At 42.2% G+C, this 22049-nt stretch overlaps 1 protein-coding gene across 2 annotated transcripts in view; it reads left to right on the top strand.

Moving 5' to 3' along the window:
* The window catches only part of LOC125246793 (GTPase IMAP family member 8-like), a 55004-nt gene that overhangs the window by 22144 nt on the left and 10811 nt on the right, over window positions 1-22049 (top strand). For both annotated transcript variants that reach the window (XM_048157828.1, XM_048157827.1), the window contains one exon: window positions 755-1459. In XM_048157828.1, the coding sequence (XP_048013785.1) occupies window positions 755-1459 (705 nt within the window). The remainder of the gene's footprint in view (window positions 1-754; window positions 1460-22049) is intronic.

Here is a 22049-nt window from a genome sequence, read left to right as displayed (position 1 = left end):
TGTGACAATTAAATTTATGTAAAAATTGAAACAACATACTTATTCTGACCTGTACTTATTAAAATATATTAAAGAGAAAGTGTGCATACTAAATTTTTATTACATTTTTAAAAAATTAGTGCTGACAAATGGGCAAAACGTTTTAAACAAAAACAAAAATATGATTTTTGTTGGAAATATACCTGACAAGATTGTTACACTGAATTTTAGTGGGTGTCTTCTGTAAATCATGATAAAAATGTATATTTGACTTTTGCTCAGAAAAAAAAAACAAGCAAATTAAACAGGACCCATTATGATGTAATGAAAAACAACAACAATTCAAAACTATTACACTTATTGTTTGGATGCTTGAAAACCCTTATTTGTCTTTGACTCATACACTTCCTGAAAACATTATTCTGATGATATTTATAGTTTAGTTTTATTTAATCCATGTGTTCTGTGATCTGTTATGTTTTGTTTGCAGATCATTAAAATTAAGCAATTTTCTTTTCTCCATATTTCATAATTATTTTCCATTGATAACTTTTGTTCAACTCTGATTTGAGAGTTGATTTAATGTGAGATACAGATACACTTATATGTAATTATTATCAATAATGTGTAGTTTGACACTCATACAGATTAGGTAAACTTTATTTCAGTAACTCTCCAGCAGCTACCAAAATAATTTTATCACTTTCTAAACCTTAAAGAAGTCTTAAGATCTCACCCACATTAAGAAGTGTGTTTTGTTCTCTGTTTGTTTCAGGTGACGCTCAACATCTCTCAGATCTGAGGATTGTGTTGATGGGGTATAGATATGCTGGTAAGAGTTCATCAGGAAACACCATCCTGGGCAGAGAGGAGTTTGACTTGAAGAGATCTGCTCAGTGTGTGAAGAGACATGGAGAAGTAGCAGACAGACACATCACTGTCATTGAAGCTCCAGGATGGTGGAGTAATCTACCTGTAGAGTTCAGTCCTGAGATACTGAAACAAGAGATTTTGCTCAGTATGTCTCTGTGTCCTCCAGGACCACACGCTGTACTACTGATCATACGTGTGGACACTGGATTTAAAGAGACTGAGAGAAAAGCAGTGCAGGATCATCTGGATCTTCTCAGTGAGAGAGTCTGGAGTCACACTATAGTTCTGTTCACTTGTGGAGACTCTCTGTTAGACACATCTATAGAGCAGCACATTGAGAGTGAAGGACAGGATCTCCAGCAGCTGCTGGACAAATGTGGGAACAGGTATCATGTTCTCAACAATCACAACAGGAGTGACGACACTCAGATCAAGGAGCTGCTGGAGAAGATTGAGGAGACAGTGGCACAAAACAACAACTGCCATTTTGAAATAGACAGAAAGATTTTACAGGAGGTGAAAGAGAGAAGAAGAGCAGAGGAAGAGAGAGCAGAAGAACGAATGAAGAGGATGAAGAAACAGAGAGAAAACATCAGATCACAGATGAGTGAGTACACATACTTTATAGAGCAGATATTCACACTGAGTATATGAAGAAAATTATGAAAATGTAACTGTCACAGCAACAATATCAAGAAACTTCTTGTCATTAACAGTTATTTGTAGATTCATTCCCAATAGCAGCTCACAGTGATGCCCCTAAAAGCTGTTACTGAAGGAAATAAACACTTTCATTTCTTAAACAGCCCAGTTCTTCATTAGGTGTGCTTCTGAAAACAGAAATCGCTTTTCCTCAGATCAAAACATCAGATCACAGATGAGTGAGTCCACATACAGACAGGGCTGTGTTTTGGTATTCTGTTTCTCTCTCTGTTTTGTGTTTTCATGTAGAAGATGGACTTTATTAAGAGACTTAAAGAATCTGAAGATCTGACCCAACAAACATCAGCTTCCAGGAGCTCTTGGGTTTTGTTGGATCAGTGTGACAATGACAGTAATGTTTCCCGATATTATCAATCTAACAGCAAATGTTGCTGGTGTTTCTGATGTTTGTTGGTCAAGAATACTTAAAAAACAGTCTAATGGCAGTTGCTTGACCATTTTTAATTTTCCTTTTTTTTGAGTGCTTAGATCTGTTGGAAACTTTTTCCTCGTCGAAGCAGAGACCAGGAGACATTGGGATATCTTTCAAGCAGAAGTTACTCTTTATTGAGAAACACGCTGTGCGTTGCTGTAGTCATCCAAGTCTAACTGATGCAGTGTATACATGATGTTTTATAGGCATTCAGTGGGCAGTCCTTAAAGGTGTTGCCCTAACACACAGCCTTAGAAGTGACCACTAAAACAAGAGCATCTAAAGACAATACAGGAAATTACCCCCAACTGTGTAGATAATAATACCCCAAATAGTATAAACAGTAGCTGGTCACGAGAACCAAGACTATGTAAACATTCACACATAGTTTGACTTCCAGTAGGAAGATCAAAGCATTCAAATGCATAGGTGCTAATCCAATCAGTCTGACAGTATCACCCATACTTTTACATTATCATAGAGACAAAGCACTGCTGTATCTTGAACTTGTCCTGCCAAATGGTCAGGAAGAGTATGAAGACAAAAGGTTAATTTCACAGACCCCTGGGCTGCCTGCCTTGATCTCCTTATAATCTTTACCTCAAAATGTAAAATACAATGTACATAACCTTTTCAGTTCATATACTATTACATTGAAACCTAGATATAACATAGTACAAATTTGTAATCCCACAGATCTATCCGTTGTGTTTTGCGGTGTGTATTTTGATCTTAACACCTTTAACCTTATTTATTATTCTCAGGTAAAGTAAGTTTAGTCTGGCTTAAATCATAAGCATTTTAAATGACTTACAATTTGGTCAGAAGACTCTTAAAACACTATAAATCTTAAAACACTATAAATCAAGCCACGGTAGGCAGCTTTTGTAATCAATTAAATTTCTTTTTATAATAAACAAAAATGTGAAGGCAAATAAAACTTTATCATTAAAGTATAAAATCCAATAATCACGCTTTGAGTCAAAGGTGTTGTAGGGAAAACACCCTACAAAGTAAAATTAGCTCAAATGAAATATTTATAGGGAATTATAAAGAGTTGTTTAGATTACGTCCAGCGTTCATTTGCTCGAGCTGTAATAAGCTCTTGTAACGGATATAAATATCCAACAATCGTGAAAACACTGATTAGAGCAGGTAACTTGATCACAGTTTAAGACATTAAATCATAAAGCACATAATACAAGACACTTTCTTTTTAAAATCTACAAGAGATTTTATTTATTCTAACACAAACTAATCTAACACAAAGGCACGCACATACACACACACACACACACACATTCATACGCGTTGCAGTAAGAAGGAAATGAGAGAGAAAGAGTTTTGAAAGAGAGAGAGAGAGGGGGGAGAGGGAGAGTGATCTGATTAACAGAATTCCTATCAATGCATTTCAAAGACCCGAACGAACCATTAATTTAAATGCACCAGTTCAGTTTTCATCTGGAGGTACTTGCTTGCGTTGACTTAAAGGTGAATTTCCCTCGTCGTGCAGAGAGGGGTTTCCCAAGTCGATGATTGGTCCAGATCAGGTCCGTGTGGAACAATGAAAGGAAGTCTCTTTGTCGCTGGAGTTGAAGTGGCAAAAGTCGTTGGTTGAACTTTGCGGCGAAACTTAGAACACAAGACTTTCAGCGGTAAAGGAGAATTAAGTAAAAGAAAAGAAAAGTGAGTGAAGGTTGGATGGCTTGAATGAGTGGCTTGTCTGTTATTCTTGTTACTCCATCGTTCTTGATACTTGTCTTGGCTTCTTTTTCCAGAACTAACCAACTCCTTCCTCATTTACTAACCAACTTCCCGATCACTATCTTGCCATATGATCATTTAAACTTAGTTGTTTGTCACACCTCAGAGGAGTTCTGGCCAATCAGACATTGACCTGTTTCAAGAGGGCCTTCCTCTGCCCCCAATAAAACATAAGTGTTACATCCCGGTCTGTCTCTGCCTTAGCAGAGTGCCATTTTAACATAATTGCTATTAACTGGAATATGATACATTTTAAACGGATTTCATTCAAGCCATAATTTAAGAAAGATGAAAAGAAATAGATCAAGTCCAAATGAGGCATACTTTCAGTCATTCAGTCAAGAGTTAACACATTTACATGAATTGTGAGTGTTCTCAAGCATAACTGTTTACAGGTAGTACTTGTGGACACATAATGCAAAATGTATGTAGTTAAAAGATGTTTGATAAGTCCGTTAAAATTGTTGGAACAATTTTGAAGCAGTTTTATTTGTTCAACAGTCTCTTTGGCTTTCCTGTGAAGTAAGGAAACAAAAGGGTCTGCATTGTCTCTCTGTTTCTTTGCTCTGATGATCAAAGAAACTTTGTCTTCTTGGGTGACCCTTTGGTATGTCGCTTCTCCTGCTATCAGGAAGCATGTGTCGTAAAAGTAATCAGCCTGGCTTTATCTGCAGACGGGCCGGAGCCGGAACCTCAATTCTGAATTAGAAATATGTTTTGAAAGAATCATCTGAATGATTCATTTGTCTGGTTCGTCCACAGTTCCTACATATCCCCCTTTGTTCGGCGATGTGTTGAGATGAAGACATCGGCGGACACTGTAGAAAAATGGACAGAAGCAGACACACACAAAGCAACAACAAAACAACACCTCCATGATTGACCACTATACTGGTGCAGGGAATTAGATTATCTGAGTACTACTGGATTAAATTTGAATTTTAGGAGTGTTATTCTACATTGTCTCATTATGTTAATGCTTGGATCAAATTGTGTGATTAAATTGTTAGTTTCCATCTCTTCTAAATTGTTCTAGGTTGTTCTGGTGACATCATTTGTGGTAAAAATTATGTGACCCATCATGGAGCTCTCTCGGGCTCACATTCGAATTTTCAAATGGCTTTCAGACCTTAGGCGTGGTGCGTCAATCCTAATGTCATGACCTTGACCCTTATGGGCAGACAGGTATTTTACCTTATAAAGAAGAAGGGAAAGAGAGGAAGAGGAAAACAAAACAAAATAAAACAGTTAAGTGTTTCCTGGTATGGCTAACACTACTGCGTGCATCTAAGGTGTCATGTATCAGCTTAATGAAAGGTGTTCTACTTGTTGTGCAGATGGTTGCATGTTTCTTATGGTGAATGTAGCTAAGTCGATGTTGAGCTAGGTTCTGAAACTAATATCTGTCTGTAGGAAGAGCATGTTGGTGAGTATGTTAATGTAGTGTAGTGTAAAATGTAATGTAGTGCAGTGTATGTATGGTCAGATCTGGTTCAGTCTGTTTTGCTCCCCCTTTTCCTGAAGGGCTTAGATGAAGATTGGCTCTTTGCATCTTGGACTTGGGACGAGGGATCATCCCTAATTTGATGGGAGTCAGTCCAGTGAGGCAGGAAGTTCTTTGGCAGAAGGTGGGAGGAAGTTTGACATGGCTGTGTTGAGCTGTGGTGCAAAACTTTGTCTCCTACGTTGCATTCCTTTTGTAATGCCTTCTGGTTGTGACAGACTGTCTGACCTTCTGTGCTTACTGTTGTTACTGTTGCACAAGCATGGTTCTTGAGATGGGAACTCGTTGGGTTTATTGGTGGGTGATGAGTAACCAGAACTGTGTTCTCTGGTACTACTGAGTTTTCAGCGGTGTTTGGCTGCAAGAGACCGCTTCGTTCTGTGCTGTTGTAGAACAGGTGGCAGTCATCTCCATTTGGAAGGTGGATCAGATGATCACTGACCTTCCGTTCCGTCTCTAGTCATAACGAGGGTGACTCATCCTTGTGATCATCGCTGTTTATGTTGTTTGCAAAGAACGCTGTAATTTGCCTCATCAGTTGTTCCATATCTTCTGAGGTGGAACTGTCTTGTTCTTGGGCGTTCTTGTTCTCAGTGCTGTGTTTAACTGAGTGATGCAGAGGTGGGTTCCGCCGTCGCTTACCCACAGTGGATGCATTTGAATGTGTTGGTTGGTGGACTTTGGCTGTCCAGTTTGGATCCCAGATGTTTCTTTCTGGTGGGTTTCTTGAGAAGTGTGGCTGGTCCCATGACATTTTCCAGCTGTCGGTGTGGAAGCTGTCAGTGGCATGGGGGTCATGTTCTCTGTGTCTTTTATGACATGCTGTGGCGTTGTCATGCCACTGGGCATCTCGCAGTACACGGCTTGGATCTTGGCTGACGGAGTTTGAAATTGTGGCTGTTTTCAAACCTTTCTTTGAGTTCATCTTCTGTTTGATGTAGGCCTTGTGTGTCAAGTCACATAGCTGTTGGATTGACATTGTGCTTGGGCAGGCCATGACGCCAAGATGGTGACTTAGTCCAGGGTGCAGGTTTCTCAGGAAGAGGGTTTTGAAGTTCACATCCTCTTCAAGTTCAGGTTCGTGATGTGCACCTAAGTAGGCTTGTCGGAAACGGTTGTAGTAAGCTTGGGGAGTCTCTTGTCGACCTTGTTTGGTTTCCAAGGCGACTAGCAGTCCATGTTCAGACTCTGGGCCTGTAAATTATTTGATCAGTGACTCACGTAATAGCTGGTAGTTGTGCTTAACATGAACAGGTTGTCGATCTAAGAAGCTTCGTACCTCGGGGCTGGATGTGGACCTGAGGAGATACAACCTGTCTCCGTCAGTCACATTGGGTCTCACCTCTAGGTAGAAGTCAATATCTCTGAGATAAGTCTGGATGTTGTGGTTCTCCATGGAGTTCGGGTTGAACTGTGTGATGTTCTTAGCCAGCTTGTCAAGGTCTTTAAGGGTCATCTCGTGTGCAACTTTGGGGTCTGCATGGATGAGCTCTCTTTGGTTGACAGGGAAGAATTCTGTAGTGAAGGCCGGTGATGTTGTGGGTTGTGGCCATTCACTTCTTCCATTGCATGGCAGTTCTTGGATGGGGGCTCTGTTCTGCTCAGCAGTGGTGATGCTGAGGGAGGCCCCTCCCTTCTTGACTCTGATTTCTGTTTGTGAACATGCTTTAAGTTCATTTCTGACCATGTAGAGCTTGCCGTTGGCATCGTCTAATTGTTGGTTTAGATGGTCCATTGCAGTGCTGTACCATTTCAAATGGTCTTCCAGAGCATTGATTTTAAAGTTCTTATCTTCAATGTCAGAATTGGCATTTTCTAGTTGGTTTACCAGGTGACATTGGACAGTCTTTAATTCTTGCTTGTCACGTTCCGCAACTGCAAGGGCTTCTTGGAGCTTGTCAACTTGTTCCTTTGTTTCGTTGCTCCACAAGTTTGTCTTGAGCTTTCACCTTGTGCTGGTCTGTGCAGCGTTGGATGTGCATTAGCTCTCTCAGGAACTCAGTGGTCTGACGCTTGAAGTCGTCCTGGACTTTCACTTCCAGCTTGTCTATGCGGCTCTGGGCACGTGTCAGCTCCTCCTGTAGGTGGGTGATGTGCTTGTCGCTTAGTTTCAGCTGGGCTGTGAAGGCAATGCTTAGAGAATTGGTTATCTTGCCTAGTTCAGTGTGGTCTTGGTTCTGGCTTGAATCATGTGTCGGGAATCTTCTCAGAATTATGATTATTATTAAAAATAATAACAGTTCAATTGTCTTTGGCATGAGGCAGTTTGTAATGCCGCTGAGCCAGGCATCCACATCTTGGGCAGTGGGGTTTTCCGTCTGCGACATGTTGGCACGCTGGGGAGAAGAGACTGACACAGATCTGTGTGGGGTGTAGGCCTATGTGGTGGAACAGCTAAGTGTCGTTTCAGTGAATGTACACCAGTAGTGACGTGTGATGGCTACGTGTTGGTCTCAGTGTGTAGACAGGAAGGCTAGTGAGGAGAAGGCTTTGTCACTCAACTGAGTAAGGGAAAGAGAAAGAGAACAAGTTAAAACAAATTCCAATAGATGAAATATTTTCTATAAATATTTTCTATTAATGAAAAACTGTTTTCAACTCGTGATGTGAGGACTTTGTCACTCAACTGAGAAAGGGAAAAGAGAGAAATGTTAAAACAAATTGTAAGTTTTTTTTTTTCAATTTAGAGAAATATTTATTTCCAAAAAATATTTTCTACTAATGAAAAACTGTTTCTGAAAATAAAAGAAAAGAAAATATATATTATTGTTTATGTTCGCAAGGACGATAATACAATAATAATGCTGATACCTCTTTTCTTAGTTTGACAGGATTGACACCACACACCTTCAGTTGAACCACTTACCAGGGGTGCTGTGAAGGCAACGGTTGCTCAACACTTGTCTCTGTTAAATGTTCTTGGAGGAAATCAAAATTTAAATTGCGTTTACAAATGCAGGGAGTATGGAGAACACAAAAGGGTTTGATTAAAATCAAAAACCTAATGAATTGTTTCTTTGGAAAGATTGTGTTTCTCTTTCTTTAGAATTGATTGATGGTTCGTCCAAGCCTGATCCCTACAAATGTGAAGAATAAGATGTAAGAAAGCAGGAGAGAACAGGAAAGACGTGAGGAAAAGGAAAAGAGAAGAAAGGAGACCAGATCCACAAATGGCTCTGAAGCCTTTGTCTAATTACGAGTATAGAATTGGTAGTTGATGAACAACTAACACATAAGAATAGAATTTTAGTAAGAGAGGGTTGTCTCTGATTTTTTTTTGAAACTCGTAATATGTTATCAGTGTCTCCTAATAAGGCTCAGGTGTGTCGTTCCTAAGCTAGAATACAAAGAGGAAAGGAAAAAGGTAAGAAAGGGAAGTCAGTGAAAATAACAGGATGAAATAAGGAAAATGGAATTAAACAAAGAGGTAAATGAATAAATAAATTAGAGTGGCTGAGTGAATAACCAAGAAAGAAAAGAAGGATATAACGCAATAAAACAATGAGCAAATGTGAGTCAAAATTAGGAAAAACTTTGGTGGAATAAGTTTGCTTAAACTTCTAAAGTTCAAGGCTTATTCATACCTAAAGTAATTCGATCTAAAATAGAATTTTAGATTTATGAAAATTATGAAATTAGAAATAATGGAAATTTGGAAATCATTTAAAATTACTTTCTAGGAAAATGTAGGATTTCAATTTAAATTTAATTGGTTTTATTAAATTCAAATTTGACAATTAAAAATTGTAAACCAGTATTTTCCAAGTCAAATGCAGGTAAAGCAGTTAGTAACTGTAAATCAATATTTTCCCTTTCAAGTAAAATATAGGTAACGTAATCAGTGAGAAAGTCAAGGGGAAAATAAGAAGGAAAGACCAACAAGTGTACATAAAATTGAAGTGTTCTTTATAGTTTCTCAAACAGACACTGCTTTCACACAATGATGTTAACTAGCTTAGCTTTGAGGCTAAAGGCTTTAGCATACGAACTTCAATGTAAAAACTACAGAGGTTAGCTTAGCAACACTGTGCGGTTTGTTTACAATGACGTTCTTCCGGAAGCGTTGGTTAAGACTTCCGTGCCACGACTGTAACTATGGCGACCAAACAAAATGATAGTGGCGAACATGTGAATTACATCAAATACATGTAACTGTACAAATGAAAGACACATGCATGTACGATCAAGCATTACGTGAAATGTCGGCGCATTTCAACTCTATAAATAAGAGACACCACTCGTAGCTGTTTTACGACGTGGGGCTTAAACTTAAAGTGATAGCTTTCTGCTGTAATAGATGGAAAAATCGCGACCTCGGCGGGTCTCTATGTGCACGCAAAATATAACAGGTTCAAAAGCTTCACTTGATCAGTTTCAAATCACTTCCCATTAAATTGCGCTCGGACACACGTAGTGTTACACAAGCTCAAACAAGCAAGCGTATAGCGTTACTGTTTAACAAGGGGAGAATATAGCAGACTGAGTACAGTGGAACACGCACTATAATCAGTTTAGCTATAAATATAAAACAAGCACGCGTATAGCGTTACTGTTTAACAAAGGGAGAAAATAGCAGATTGAGTACAGTGGAACACGCACTGACACTTTAGCTATAAATATATAGTTTTAGAAACAGATCGAGGAACACGATCAATCTTGCCGTTCTGTGAGGAGAGTATTCGTCCTACACAGAGGTATTTTAACTACTGCAGTTTAGTTTCAATTCAGCTCTCTGATACACAATAACGTTATTATAGCTATTTGAATGACGCTGGAACACGCAGACATCAGGATAGCTATAAACAAGGCATTCTAGAATTTAAGGAACACGCTTAATTATTACCTTATAGTCTGTGTGATATCATAGATCTGAAATTTACTGCAGACTGGAGTTTAGAGACAATACAGCAGACTGGGGTTACAGCTCTCACTCATTCAAGCACTCGTTCAAACGGGCCGCGCCGCACGCGCTGCATACATCACACAAACACTGAGGGGTTTAATAATCACATAATACAAGACACTTTCTTTTTAAAATCTACAAGAGATTTTATTTATTCTAACACAAACTAATCTAACACAAAGGCACGCACATACACACACACACACACATTCATACGCATTGCAGTAAGAAGGAAATGAGAGAGAAAGAGTTTTGAAAGAGAGAGAGAGAGAGGGGGGAGAGAGAGAGTGATCTGATTAACAGAATTCCTATCAATGCATTTCAAAGACCCGAACGAACCATTAATTTAAATGCACCAGTTCAGTTTTCATCTGGAGGTACTTGCTTGCGTTGACTTAAAGTTGAATTTCCCTCGTCGTGCAGAGAGGGGTTTCCCAAGTCGATGATTGGTCCAGATCAGGTCCGTGTGGAACAATGAAAGGAAGTCTCTTTGTCGCTGGAGTTGAAGCGGCAAAAGTCGTTGGTTGAACTTTGCGGCGAAACTTAGAACACGAGACTTTCAGCGGTAAAGGAGAATTAAGTAAAAGAAAAGAAAAGTGAGTGAAGGTTGGATGGCTTGAATGAGTGGCTTGTCTGTTATTCTTGTTACTCCATCGTTCTTGATACTTGTCTTGGCTTCTTTTTCCAGAACTAACCAACTCCTTCCTCGTTTACTAACCAACTTCCCGATCACTATCTTGCCATATGATCATTTAAACTTAGTTGTTTGTCACACCTCAGAGGAGTTCTGACCAATCAGACATTGACCTGTTTCAAGAGGGCCTTCCTCTGCCCCCAATAAAACATAAGTGTTACATCCCGGTCTGTCTCTGCCTTAGCAGAGTGCCATTTTAACATAATTGCTATTAACTGGAATATGATACATTTTAAACGGATTTCATTCAAGCCATAATTTAAGAAAGATGAAAAGAAATAGATCAAGTCCAAATGAGGCATACTTTCAGTCATTCAGTCAAGAGTTAACAACATTTACATGAATTGTGAGTGTTCTCAAGCATAACTGTTTACAGGTAGTACTTGTGGACACATAATGCAAAATGTATGTAGTTAAAAGATGTTTGATAAGTCCGTTAAAATTGTTGGAACAATTTTGAAGCAGTTTTATTTGTTCAACAGTCTCTTTGGCTTTCCTGTGAAGTAAGGAAACAAAAGGGTCTGCATTGTCTCTCTGTTTCTTTGCTCTGATGATCAAAGAAACTTTGTCTTCTTGGGTGACCCTTTGGTATGTCGCTTCTCCTGCTATCAGGAAGCATGTGTCGTAAAAGTAATCAGCCTGGCTTTATCTGCAGACGGGCCGGAGCTGGAACCTCAATTCTGAATTAGAAATATGTTTTGAAAGAATCATCTGAATGATTCATTTGTCTGGTTCGTCCACAGTTCCTACAGTGTATTCAGTATTGGGCTTCATCTTCAGATTGGGATTTCTTGTCTTCAGCTCTGGGCTTTTAGGCATATTACTGACGTATCAGTATCCAAATCAGTTTCCTGCTGTTTATCATAGACGTTAGGTTATCTTCTTCAAGGCCTTATATGTGCAAGCTGTCTGCCTTTTCATGTGCTTGAACTCCAGTAAACTCATCCAAGATGGCTGATGTCCTTATAAGTATCTATGAGCAGAACCACAGTTCTTTGTGTCCTTGAGCGCACACACACACACACACACACACTCACATAACTAATAATAACTGTACATCTCTACTCATATAGTATGAGGCATTTCTTAGAAGCAAACAAAAATAAATAACAATAATATTGTAAGCAATGCCTTTTTTTTAATTGAACTTCAATATACAAATTCAAGTAGAGCACTCCAACCCAGACAATTGCCTCACCACTGCAGACTTCATTTCCCATAACCCACTTCCCAGACTCATTATCTCTTCATTGCACCTAGCTGTCTTCACTCATGTTATTAATAGGCTTGTTCGAGATGCATCGGCACTGTGCAGACCGATCGGCGTATGACATCAAAGTACCGCAAGAGCGATTCAAAAGCATAAGGAGTTGAATGCTCTCCAATCACTCTCGTGGTACTTTGATGTCATACGCCGATCGGTCTGCACAGTGCCTATGCATCTCGAACAAGCCTAATGTCTGTCTATATATACCCTGTTGTTCCCTTTCGAAAGGGAACTTCTACTCTGCGCTGACTGCGCAATGGGGAACGTCCTCCGTGACCCGTGCTCGAAATGCCAAAAATCACCACACTCCAATCCTATTGGCCGGCGACAGCCTATCACGTCAAACGGCGCGAACCGTGACATATAAAGGGAGCGCCTGGGGAAACAGCCGACATCCTCTTGTCTTTTCGCGACTGCTTTTGCTCGTGCCTTTTTCACTCTGCCAAAGTTAGTATGTCTGCTAAATCGTTCAGGAAGTGTGCTGATCCTTGTCCCAGGTTTCTGACACCAGAGGACACACACAACTTGTGCGTTTTCTGTCTGGGCGAGGAGCACGCACAGACAGTACTCGAGGGTGCTGCCTGTGCTAACTGTGAGCGTTTTCCTATGAGAACGCTCCGTTCTCATTTGGCCCTCTTCTCGAGGGGAGAGGTGCCACCACCGCTGCCTGGTGGTTCCAGCCCCGCTCGTGCTGAGGCTCAGCGGCGATTGAAATCATGGGGCTCGCAGGTGGAGCTCGCTGAGGAATTTGAGAGGGGTGTCAATCTTTCTCAAGCTGAAGCGGCTGACGAGGACGCGCTTCTGGCGGATGACGATGATGTTGTATCCTTAACATCCTCAGACCCAGGAGCGAGTGCTCTCTTGGCTCAAGGCCCCGGGGAGCAGGAGATGGCCGAGGTGGGAGAAGCAGGCGAGCCCGCGGCTCCCGCTAGGCCTCCCTGCGCGGCGATTTCTGAGTTGCTGGAGGTTATGGAACGCGCCTCGAGCAGACTGCAGCTGCCCTGGGAGCGCGTGAGGAGGGAACCCGCTCGCAGCAGGTTAGACGATCGTTTTCTCTCTACTCATAACCCGGCAACTCCAGCGAGCCTTCCATTCCTTCCCGATCTTCATGCTGAGATCGAGAAGGCATGGAAGAACCCGTACTCGGCCTGAATCCATCAGCATCAGTATCAGCGAGCTGACTTCGCTGATGTTGAGGGATTGGGCCAGCATGGGTACGTGTCGATGCCTCCTGTGGAAGAGATGTTTGCGAACTATCTCGCTACAGGGAGTGCACCGACACTGAAAGCTCCGGCACTGCCATCCAAAGCGTTGAAGGTGACATCACGTTTGAATGGCAGGGCTTACGCCGCTGCAGGTTAGGCTGGTGCGGCGTTGCACACTATGTCAGTGCTTCTCGCGTATCAGGCTGATCTGCTTACGGATTTTGATCAGGGTCAAGGTCTTTCCGCTGAGGCAGTCTCGGAGTTGCGTCGGACTACGGATCTCGCTCTGAGGGCCACCAAACAAACTGCCGCCTCGATCGGTCTATCTATGGCGGGCATGGTGGCCACTGAGCAGCATCTGTGGCTCAACTGTGCGGACATCGGGGAGAAAGAAAAACATTTTCTCCTCGATGTCCCGGTTTCGCCCACTGAACTTTTTTGCAACCTCCGTGCAGGCGGTGGTTGCGAAGTTCAGGGAGGCGAAGACACGCTCCGCGGCATATAGATCTTGCATCCCGCTCAGATCCAGCTCTGGGCCCAGACAGCCGGGAGGTCCCGGGCCTTCTCGAGCCGAGGCTCAGAGGCAGGCCCAGAGGGAAAGTGTCGCCGCTCGTGCGCCTCCTCCTCCTCGGAGTAAGTCGCAGAGATGGCGAGACGCTAGAAGAAAGAAGCAAGATCTGAGGGAGGTGATCAAGGAGCGGCGCCAGCAGCGCCGGTAATCGATCCCCTCTCTCGCGAGGGCTTTTTCTCAACCTCGCTCTTCCTTCGCCTCCCGGTAGCGTTTTGTGACATCTATATGCTGCGGGCTTTACAGTCGGGCTGATGTGGTGGGCCTATGATGAATATTTTTCTGACGGCCCGTGCTTTTGGGCTTTGGAACTTTGGATTTTCCCCTCCGTGTGACGTATCGGGGAGGAATCTGCGTTCTACGAGCCGCAGGAGGTAAGCCAGGTCCATTTTTCATTCTTTATACAGACCTTGCTTTGCCTGTATAGCTTCCCGTGCATATAGTTGTCATCTGTTCATGTTTTATGGGGTTATTTGGGCAAATAACTGTATGTTAGGCTGACTGTTACAGGCAGGCCCTTTATGGCCGCTTTGTTGTTTAGCGTTGGTGTAGTTTCTCGGCTGATACTGTGTATAGCTAGAACTAGCTTTCGCTATTGTCAGTTATGTGTTGGCCAGTTTTTCGGCCGCCTAATGCTGTCGCTCACGCTGCTTTCTCCGTGTGTTTAGGAATTTGTAGCCCGAGTGTAGCGTGGTCTACATACAGTCCTTAGCTAGCGGCTAGGCTAGAACTAGGTTAGGTGTATGTTTGTTTACATCCCCCTGTCATGACTATTCCCCTGTGGTTGTATAGTTCCTAGTTCTGGCCTCCTTCTGAGGAAGTTGCTGGCCGTATTTTTGCCCATATTTCCCCTTCATATGTTTATGCAGGCGTGTTATGTGAGCGTGTTTGTGCTGCCACAGGTTACACCTCTTTTCTATGATAGCAGGCTTTTCCGGCCTCTATATTTGAATACGGTGTTGTTGTTGTACTCCCCGGTTAGGGTTTGTGTTTCACTGAGTGCATCACCTGTTGGATCGCACACTCAGTATGAGTGTTGGGAATTTTGTTTACCCGACTTCTCACAGTCGTTCGCACCACAGCATCTGGGATTCGTTGCTGTTTGATTGTTGGCTATTTGTTTTTAGCCTCTCTGTATGCAGCTTGTTTGGATACAGCACTGTTGGTTTACGATGCTCGTTACGCTCACGCTGTTTAGCATGATTAACATTGCCTGCTGGAATGTGTATGCCTAGGCTCAGGTTGTGTAGCTAGTTCCCTTAAAATTTGTCATTTTAGGTTATACTGGCCCTTCCTGGTAGCTAGGGCCCTGTCATGACCACGGGCTAGTGCCACATGGTTCTTTAAATAGCAGGCCTCTCCAGGCCTCTTTTATAGCTTCCTGTTGGCCCAGCTACGCTGGTCGTGTACGGGCATCATTCCATGATGAGTCATACGTTACTCTGTTGTTGCCAGATGTTTATGGAAGTCGTTGGCCCCCGTTGGGGCCTCCTTTCATGTTTTATCTAGTATGTTGGCACTGCTTGTATGGGTTTCTGTATGTCTCATACCCCTTGGGTGTTATATTAACGCACTAGCTATCGCTAGCATGTCTTTGCTAGCATGTCGGAGTTTAGCTTGGTACTCCTCTCACTGAGAGTAAAAGTTGTTTTTACTGAGTATTTTGTGCGTTTATTCCCTTTAGCTCTAGTCGAGCTAAAATATTTTCTCTGTCTATTTAACAGGTTCTATTTTTGCTCCTAGAACTTTAGTGATGTCGCGTGTGACGGGTAGGCCATAAAGGCCTCCTGTGGAGCATGCTGACCTTTGACAGCAAATAACACTGCCACGAGCTGATACCACGTGCCTGCTGGGATTATAGGCCCACGGGGCCTTTCCTTAGCGCATGATGGCGTATGTTGTACTCCTCTTGCTTAAAGAGTAGAAGGTACTTCACCGAGTGCACTGCTCGTTGGTTTGTGTTGGACGGGCTGTCTCGTGGGCACTTGCAGCTGTTATGTCTTGGTGTTTGCTCCACCTTGATATGCAATAGGGTGTGGCCCTACAGGCCATCCTGGGCTACCGCCGTCTGCATTCAGTTCTAGTTCTCTAGTGAACTCTGGTTATGTTGTAGGCCCTTTTCCCGGCCTCCATGACTATGTGCCCGCTTTACGGTCTGTCTGTTAGGTTGAGCTTTGTACTTCCCTTCGGGGTTAACTGCGTAATTGTGCTTAGCTCCCTAAGCTGGTATGGTTGTAGACTTCTATGAAGTCTCCCGTTAGACCGGCCCCCAGGCTGGTTTGTGCTCCCCTGGGTCAGGGGTCTTTAGCGCACAGCCTCCTCAGCACCTTGTTAACGGCTGAGTAGATCCTTGGATGAGTGGTTGTACTCCCCTCATACGAGGGTCCAGAGCGTTTAGCTGAGTTCCGCTCTCCAGGATGCCCATCTCTGCGTGTGGGTTTGAGTTGCTTACTGCCCTTTCACAGTCGCTCTTTCCTGCTCTCCTCTCTGGAGTTTGCGCTTGGAGATTCTGTATATCAGACAAGGTTGGCTAGGCCAGATTTAGCTTCACTGGATCTGGCTAGGCCTCCTTGGTGGCAGCGGGATGGATTTTTCCCCCCGAGTGACTGGCCGAGGTTCCTGTGGTTCCTTGGCCACATTCCCTTAAAGGGACCACCCCCTCTCGGGCTGTTGGTTCCAGATGCTCGGGCAGCCTTGGTAGGCTTTTTTCGGAAGGCCTCTTTTAGGCTCAGCTTGGGCTGTTGGCCGTAGGGAATGCTGTCACTGACAGCCTTGGAGTTCTGTCCCCGGTTTTTCCCTGGAATTGCCGGATGTGTGTCCAGACATTTGGACTGGCATTCTCCTCTAGCATGGCGGCGTGGGTATATCGTTCCCCATAGCGCAGTCAGCGCAGAGTAGAAGTTCCCTTTCGAAAGGGAACGTCTCAGGTTACGTATGTAACTATGGTTCCCTGAGAACAGGGAACGAGACTCTGTGCTTTCATGCCATGCTGCGGGATGCCTGCTACAGTCGCTCAAAGACAAGAAGATGTCGGCTGTTTCCCCAGGCGCTCCCTTTATACGTCACGGTTCGCGCCGTTTGACATGATAGGCTGTCACCGGCCAATAGGATTGGAGTGTGGTGATTTTTGGCATTTCGAGCACGGGTCACGGAGGACGTTCCCCATAGCGCAGTCAGCGCAGAGTCTCGTTCCCTGTTCTCAGGGAACCATAGTTACATACGTAACCTGAGACGTTTTACTCATTTGTTGTCGAGTCTTAATCTATGTTACTTGCACTTGAATTTCCTGTTTCTCTGTTTTGGTTTTCGTGTTTCTTGTTTCTTGTATGGCCTGAATTTATGGTTTTGACCCTTTGCCTGGATGACTATGATTTTGGATTACCCTTATTAAAGCTGCAATTGGATCTTACCATCTTGTCTCAGTGCAATCCGTGACAGATTGATTATCTTTGGATAAATATTTTATGGATGCTAAATAATTTTTTACTTTAATTTTTAAAACAAGTTAAAGAGGGTTTACTGTTACTCCATTTGCATTTATGTATATGAAATTTACCCATAGTAATGATAACATTTAACATCAATGATATCTTTTTTGAGGGACCATCTACATAAATCAAAATCTGAAATAAATTTAGTGAAGGAATTTCAGTACCAACATTTAGCCATCTATAAAGATCCTGCCAGAACTGCAATGAGACTGGACAAGAAAAAAATAAATGTTCTTAAGCAATGCCTAATGTTTAATGCATTGGCCAAATGTGTAGCAACAGTCATCTAAAATCTAAACAAGGAGGCAGGGTAATTGCATTTCCTTGATATAATACAACAGTTTGTATTACGGAAACAGTTTTTGTTTGTATTTACTTGGTTTAACCACAGCAATGTTATTTGTGTCATGAACCACAAGAAGTTTTAGTTATTAGGTCCCTTTGGACGTTTGCTGTAGCTCCCTATAGTGGACACCTGTCCCCTTGATGAAAAGCAGTTTTATAAGCTATATTTCCATCCACCTATTATTATGTGCATATCGCATAAAAAAACTTGGAAACACCAAGATGTGCATAAATTGTAAACATGCACCTAAAAAACGTACATGCTCGTTTGAGTTGGAATTTTTTTTATATTTGATAAGAAAACATGCGCATAAACTAGGATGGAAACACATTTACTAATTTAGAATAAATTCCTTATTCCACATCAAAAAATATTATAACTTGTCGCGATGGGATGGCTTAACTGGAGCAGCCAGCAGACCGATCTTTTTCCACAGCATCTGAAATGCTGTTTTGGTTGAAATGCCTGAGTCTGTGGTCAAAGTGGTTCAGTATAATTAGTGAAGTTCCTAAACGTAATTTAGGGAGGAGCGAGCCCATCTAATCTTCCAATCAACAGCCAGAGTATATAAGCAGCTGCTTACCTCTCTTCAGTCTCAGCTTTTCCAGCATCCCTCCACCTCCCCAAACTCCACCTTCATCTCAGGTACCTTGCCCTATGTAATCATATCCTATATTTATTCACTGGGGGGTGTATCAGAGCTCGAGTTGAAGCTGCTTCATCAAGCCCCTCCTCAGTGGACAGCAAGCCAAATTAGCTAACCTAATACCCTAAAGATTATATGGGCAAACAAACTCGTTAAATATAATTACCTTCCAGAACTGTCTAACACAACTGCATTCCCAAACAGCAGTCATCTTCCTCCAAATTGCATTTCATGAGTTCACACTTACAAATAATCAGATAAACAGCGTATCTGGCGGGCTGTCCGAGGAGAGGGCCCCGAGGTCGGTATTTGGCCTGAACCCAGAGTACTCCCTGTATTTCTCGTCATAAGTAACCAGGCGAGTATGAGGAGACGGGGGGTGAAGGGATGCTGAACTGTCAAGATGGGCAGAGAATCACTAATTCCCCCAATGCTGCGGCGAAAAATAGTGGAGCAATATCAGAAAGGAGTTTCTCAGAGAAAAATTGCAAAGAGTTTGAAGTTATCATCATCTACAGTGCATAATATGATCCAAAGATTCAGAGAATCTGGAGCAATCTCTGTGTGTAAGGGTCATGGCCGGAAAACCATACTGGATGCCCGTGATCTTCGGGCCCTTAAGCCGGGGACACACCTAACGATTGTAAGGCCGATTATGAATGTAATTTGATACTTACGACTGATCATGTCCAATCGGCCCCAGTCAGAGCCAGTTGCGTTCAGTCTGTGTTTACAGTTGGTGCTTAAAATCGTGCAGTGTGCTGTGTCTAAAGATTCTAGTCTTAGAATTTTAGAAACAGTCATTGCCAGTCCTCCTCACAAAGATTCTTCTCAAATTTGATAATTCCCACTTCTGAAGTAGTGATTATGAGCAAATCGCATTCAAGTTTCGTTATTTTTTTTTCAAGGAAAGTCATCTTTACAATAGCACTGAGAGCACGTGAAGGCAGCATAATATTTGCGACCGATGACGTCTCTGTTTCCTTGGAGATTGTGTCAGGCGATTGTAAACAAACGGCGAAATGGCGTCAAAAAACGTTTGAAACAAAAACACATTGGACAACCGGTATGGAAGAAAAACTGGTTGAACTCTGGCAAGAGTACGAATACAACATATCTTCGAAGGAATACCATAATAGAAGCGATAAGGAAAGAAGCTGGGCTGCTATTGCGGAAGCTTTGAACGTGTCAGGTAATGTACAGGGCCGGATTATCCATAGACGGCATTGGGCGAGTGTCCTGGAGCACCAGCCAATAGGGGGGCAACAAATGATAAAGATAATACTTTTTTTTTTTTTTTTTATCATGTTTTGTATATATATTATTTATCTGATACGGATACAAAATTAACAGTTGATACAATATATACAGAGAGAATATAAAGAGCCCTGCCCCTTTGATCGCAAAAGTGAAAGTGCCCTTTGAGGTCGCATTGTGGTAGTATAAAGTTACTTCTGTGGTAATTTAATGGTCTGTACAGTGCCGTTTCAAGTCGAACAAGCTTCATTGAGGATCGCAGCTTATCGTTGCTTAACAACGGCCGACACCACCGGAGTGTAAGCCCTAAAAATAGATTTAACAAAGTTTACTCACCTCAAATTCTCTCTGTAGAGAACAAATCCATGTTGCCTCTCCAGCCAGGACCTCACACATATCCTGTGCGTTTTTCCACTTTTTTTGTTATTTTCCGCACAAATATAGCTGCAGATGAAGAGCGCGAGCTGTTTGTTTACATCCATTTTCAAGATCCCGCGCACAGTGTGTTGCTTAGCAGCGGTCTCAATCATAAACGTTTGTGTTCTTCTCCGACTGTCAACGATTAAAATCGGCTCCAGTCGAAGGAAACAATCGGTATGTGTGTTCAGTTCAGTCTTAGAATGTTTCAGCTAATCGTTAGGTGTGTCCCCGGCTTTAGACGGCACTGCATCACATACAGGAATGCTACTGTAATGGAAATCACAACATGGGCTCAGGAATACTTCCAGAAAACATTGTCAGTGAACACAATCCACCGTGCCATTCGCCGTTGCCGGCTAAAACTCTATAGGTCAAAAAAGAAGCCATATCTTAACATGATCCAGAAGTGCAGGTGTTTTCTCTGGGCCAAGGCTCATTTAGAATGGACTGTGGCAAAGTAGAAAACTGTTCTGTGGTCAGACGAATCAAAATTTGAAGTTCTTTTTGGAAAACTGGGACACCATGTCATCCGGACTAAAGAGGACAAGGACAACCCAAGTTGTTATCAGCGCTCAGTTCAGAAGCCTGCATCTCTGATGGTATGGGGTTGCATGAGTGTGTGTGGCATGGGCAGCTTACACATCTGGAAAGGCACCATCAATGCTGAAAGGTATATCCAAGTTCTAGAACAACATATGCTCCCATCCAGACATCATCCTCTTTTTCAGGGAAGACCTTGCATTTTCCAACATGACGATGCCAGACCACATACTGCATCAATTACAACATCATGGCTGCGTAGAAGAAGGATCCGGGTACTGAAATGGCCAGCCTGCAGTCCAGATCTTTCACCCAAAGAAAACATTTGGCGCATCATAAAGAGGAAGATGCGACAAAGAAGAACTAAGACAGTTGAGCAACTAGAAGCCTGTATTTTACAAGAATGGGACAACATTCCTATTCCTAAACTTGAGCAACTTGTCTCCTCAGTCCCCAGACGTTTGCAGACTGTTATAAAAAGAAGAGGGGATGCCACACAGTGACATGGCCTTGTCCCAACTTTTTTGAGATGTGTAGATGCCATGAAATTTAAAATCAACTTATTTTTCCCTTAAAATGATACATTTTCTCAGTTTAAACATTTGATATGTCATTTATGTTGTATTCTGAATAAAATATTGAAATTTGAAACTTCCACATCATTGCATTCTGTTTTTATTCACAATTTGTACAGTGTCCCAACTTTTTTGGAATCGGGTTTGTGTAACATATATATATATATATATATATATATATATATATATATATATGTGTGTGTGTGTGTGTGTCTCCATCCACTCATGCTGATTGGGTAGACATGTTGATTGGTGATTGCTGGTTGGAGTGATGTGATGATTAGTTAGAGCATTTAAATGTGTTCCTCCCAAACTTTGTTATTAAAACATAATTTATTGCATTTTGTCTGTGCGCTCTAAGATGCAAGTAATTTATTATATACAAAAATTATTATATACAGTGGCTTCTATACTACTTTTCTTATGCCGAGTTCACACTGCACGATTTTCAGTCATCAGATCACTGTTCTTTTCACACTGCACAACTGGAGGAGGAAATGGTTGGGGAGACGCAGGTCTGTAATTCCTCCACGAACTTCCCGCTGCCCTGTAACTTGCTCTCTCATTGGCTGTAGGTCATCGCTGATGTAATATTCAGTCAGAACACATTTCACACTGCAGGATTTTGAATCGCAATCAAGTCCAGATATTTAGCATGCCAAAAATCTCATGAGTGTTGGCAACGCATCGCCGATTCTCTCATATGGCGTCTTTGATAATTCACAATCGGTGATTTCGAGTGAAAATCGACCCTGAATGAAACTTTGAGTGATCTTGATCATTACATTTAGGCTAAAATGTTCACTATGTAAATTTTGTTTTACATTTCAAAATTTACAAAATGTATGTAATGAGCGAGTACATCATGAATCCATCTTCCAA

This window comes from Megalobrama amblycephala, linkage group LG15 (genome assembly GCF_018812025.1).
Source record: "Megalobrama amblycephala isolate DHTTF-2021 linkage group LG15, ASM1881202v1, whole genome shotgun sequence".
Classification (NCBI taxonomy): domain Eukaryota; kingdom Metazoa; phylum Chordata; class Actinopteri; order Cypriniformes; family Xenocyprididae; genus Megalobrama; species Megalobrama amblycephala.
This window is presented reverse-complemented; position numbering and strand designations above follow the sequence as displayed.